This window comes from Aptenodytes forsteri, unplaced genomic scaffold (assembly GCF_000699145.1).
Source record: "Aptenodytes forsteri isolate BGI_AS27 unplaced genomic scaffold, ASM69914v1 Scaffold90, whole genome shotgun sequence".
NCBI classification, from domain to species: Eukaryota; Metazoa; Chordata; class Aves; order Sphenisciformes; family Spheniscidae; genus Aptenodytes; species Aptenodytes forsteri.
The window spans coordinates 24083-26915 of NW_008793941.1; the positions used below are offsets into that span (position 1 = coordinate 24083).

A 2833-nucleotide genomic window follows, 5' to 3' on the forward strand; every position below is an offset into this window, starting at 1 on the left:
TGGGCCGGGAGAGGTCCGGCAGGGAGGGCCTCTGCGTGCGCGGCAGCTCCGGGGGAGAGGCCCGGCTGTTGTCAGCATCATCTTGAGGTCGGCTGTTGCTGGCCGGCACCGGGGGCCTGGGGGCAGCTGCTCTGGAGCCAGGGACTTGCAAGGTTTGCTTACTGGAGCTGTCTGCAGTGAAGGAAAGCAGAGTGACTGGCCAGGCACGGCGCGGGCCGGGAGTCAGAAAGAGCGACGTGCAGCGCTTCGTCCCCAAGCCTGCGCAGAGCGCGGGGCAGCTTGCCCGCTCGGCCGAGAAGGGCCAGACCGCGGGGAACGCTGTCTGGCACAGGCAGGGAGCTGGCACCACGCTCAGCCACACACAGCTCCTCTCTCACCACTGCTATTCGCTCTCTGGCTTGCTGGAAGGCAGGTTGCCACAGAAAATAGCAGAGAGAAACATTCAGCAACACACGTGACTCTCGGGCCCTCCAAGGAGGTTCATGTCGTGGGACACTGACATGGAGAGAAGGCAGCTTGCTTGCGGCCACACGTGGGGTGTTGATTTGGGGTCCCTGCCTCTAACCAGCTGAAATCCCCAGGCAAACACGGCAAGATCCTCAAGCCCCTCCTGCTCAGGGACCTCCCCAGGGAACCCCCACGCAAACCACAATCAGATGGCCGTTACCTGAGCTGTCCTTTGCTCCCACGGGTCTGAGCTTGGGCACACCGCCTTGGAAGAGGCCGCCCTTCGGCTGGATCACAGCTGAGCTAGAGCCGTAGCTGCCGCCACCACTGCCCTTGGGCTCTGAAAGGAGGCAGAGAGGTTAAGCCTGGTATTATCAGCTCCTCCAACGCGGAGCCACTGGAAACCAGACAGGTGAGAGCCCAGAAGCCATCCTGAAGGGCAGAGCAGGACCCAGCGTGGCGGGTACTCACTCTCTAAGATCGGTGCACTCCGGTCATTGATTTGTGTCACTTTCTTTAGCTTGGTCCCTTTACAGATGTCCTGCAGGAGGGCTCCACGGCCCCGCTGCTCCTCTCGGCTCAGTTTCGGCGGCTCTGTGTTCGCCTGGAGACAAGAAGCAGCTCAGCAGGAGCCCACCTGTGCAGACGGATACCCCGACGCACAGAGCAGACACAGCCCAACTCTACCTTCCCAATTCTCCTCCGCTGAGCCCAGAGGTACCCCCACCCCCTGCCAGCAAACAGCCTTCTCCAGGGGCTCTCTTCCAGAGGGAGTGACGGGGCTGCCCCAGGAGGTTTATGCTGCCATCCCACAGGGCAAGGTTGAGACCCTGTCCTACCTAGACCCAAGGCGCAGCTCAGTTACAGCCACATGCAAGATCCCCTGCTCTCCTCCCCGAGCCATGGTGGAGCAGAAGACACTAATGCAAAAAAAAAAAGCCACGTGCAGTCCCTTCCATGTACAGACTCTGCTGCAAGGGAAACTGAGGCACAGCCCACGGGTCACCCGAAGCTCTCGTACGCTGGACTCAAGGAGGTCCGGAGACAACACAGGGGCCCCTGGCAAGTAGCACCATGTGGAGACAGGCCACCTCCCCACCCTACAACCAGCCAGGCCACCGGGCAGCAGGAAGACCCCAACCTGACTGAAGGTGGGAGGCGGCGGGGGGCCAGGCGGCGGCGGCGGGGGAGGAGGGATCGGCATCCTGGCCCGGCTCCCGGTGGCTCCGGCTGCTCAGTGCTGGGGGCAAGCCTGGTCACTCATGCCTGCGGGAAGGGAGGAAGCGGTCAGGGACTGGAGGGGAAAGCTGGTGAGCCGGCCACAGAGAAACACGGCCCTGGGCTAGTGTGCTAGTGCCCTGGAGCTCCCTGCGTGGGGCAGAGGCTGGGGCTGCCCTCTCCCGGCTGGCTCAAAAGAGCCGCCGCATTCTCCCAACACCCTGGAGCAGCAGGGGAGCAGGTCCCAGTGGTGGGAGCCAGCACGACCCCCCGCCCCAAATCGCCAGGGCCCCCACACCAACGCAGAGCTGAAACCCAGGACGTTTTTCGTTTTTCCCTGCGTGGGGCAGAGGCTGGGGCTGCCCTCTCCCGGCTGGCTCAAAAGAGCCGCCGCATTCTCCCAACACCCTGGAGCAGCAGGTCCCAGTGGTGGGAGCCAGCACGACCCCCCGCCCCAAATCGCCAGGGCCCCCACACCAACGCAGAGCTTGCAGCTGAAACCCAGGACGTTTTTCACGCGACTGCCTCGCTCAGCAGAGAAAACCCAGCCAAGCTAATCCTGCGCCATCAATCCAGCTCCTTTATCTGCAGCCGGAGGCTGCTCACGTGGAAGTGCGACAGGAGCCCAAAGCCTACAGCCCATCAGCAGGCACCACGGCCAGCCCTGGCACACATCCTCAGCAGGCCCCTTCAGCCACGAACGCCGTTAAATCTGCCAGACGGATCACCGAGCAGAAGGCAGATGAAGCGGCACGGTGCTGTCCTGTGGCTCACACACAGAGAGACATTCCCGTCCCCGAACAGCCCTGACAGATAAGGCAGATTTTTCCAAACCACTCTGATCCTTCCTCGACAACCTCCCAACACTGAAGGCTGGCTGCGCCCCACTCCATCTCCACAACTCCAAGCCCCCCTTGAAGCTGTCCAAGCAGGCAGCGAAACAAGCTTTCCGAACATCGATCTGATTACATTTCAATCCATCTCCTCACAAGCCCAAAACAAATCTGTCCCGCACCGCGGCTTACCCAGAACAGCTTCCAGCCAGCGCCAGCGCTTTGCCAGTAGGGCTCCGCAGTGCCCAGCAGCTCTGGTCGGCACCGGAGACTCAGCACGGAGGAAGTGGGGACAGGAAGAGGAGACTGAATCACCGGGAGATCACAGGACAGGC

At 62.3% G+C, this 2833-nt stretch overlaps 1 protein-coding gene across 1 annotated transcript in view; it reads right to left on the reverse strand.

The window, feature by feature from the left end:
- WIPF2 (WAS/WASL interacting protein family member 2) overlaps positions 1-1702 on the reverse strand; it is a 9516-nt gene extending 7814 nt beyond the window's left edge. Inside the window, exons 1-4 of the mRNA XM_019474899.1 lie at positions 1589-1702; positions 919-1051; positions 668-787; positions 6-171 (exon numbers count right to left, since the gene is read on the reverse strand). Of these exons, the coding sequence (XP_019330444.1) occupies positions 6-171; positions 668-787; positions 919-1051; positions 1589-1651 (482 nt within the window). The 5' untranslated portion in view covers positions 1652-1702. The remainder of the gene's footprint in view (positions 1-5; positions 172-667; positions 788-918; positions 1052-1588) is intronic.
- Between the last annotated feature and the right edge of the window lie 1131 nt (positions 1703-2833).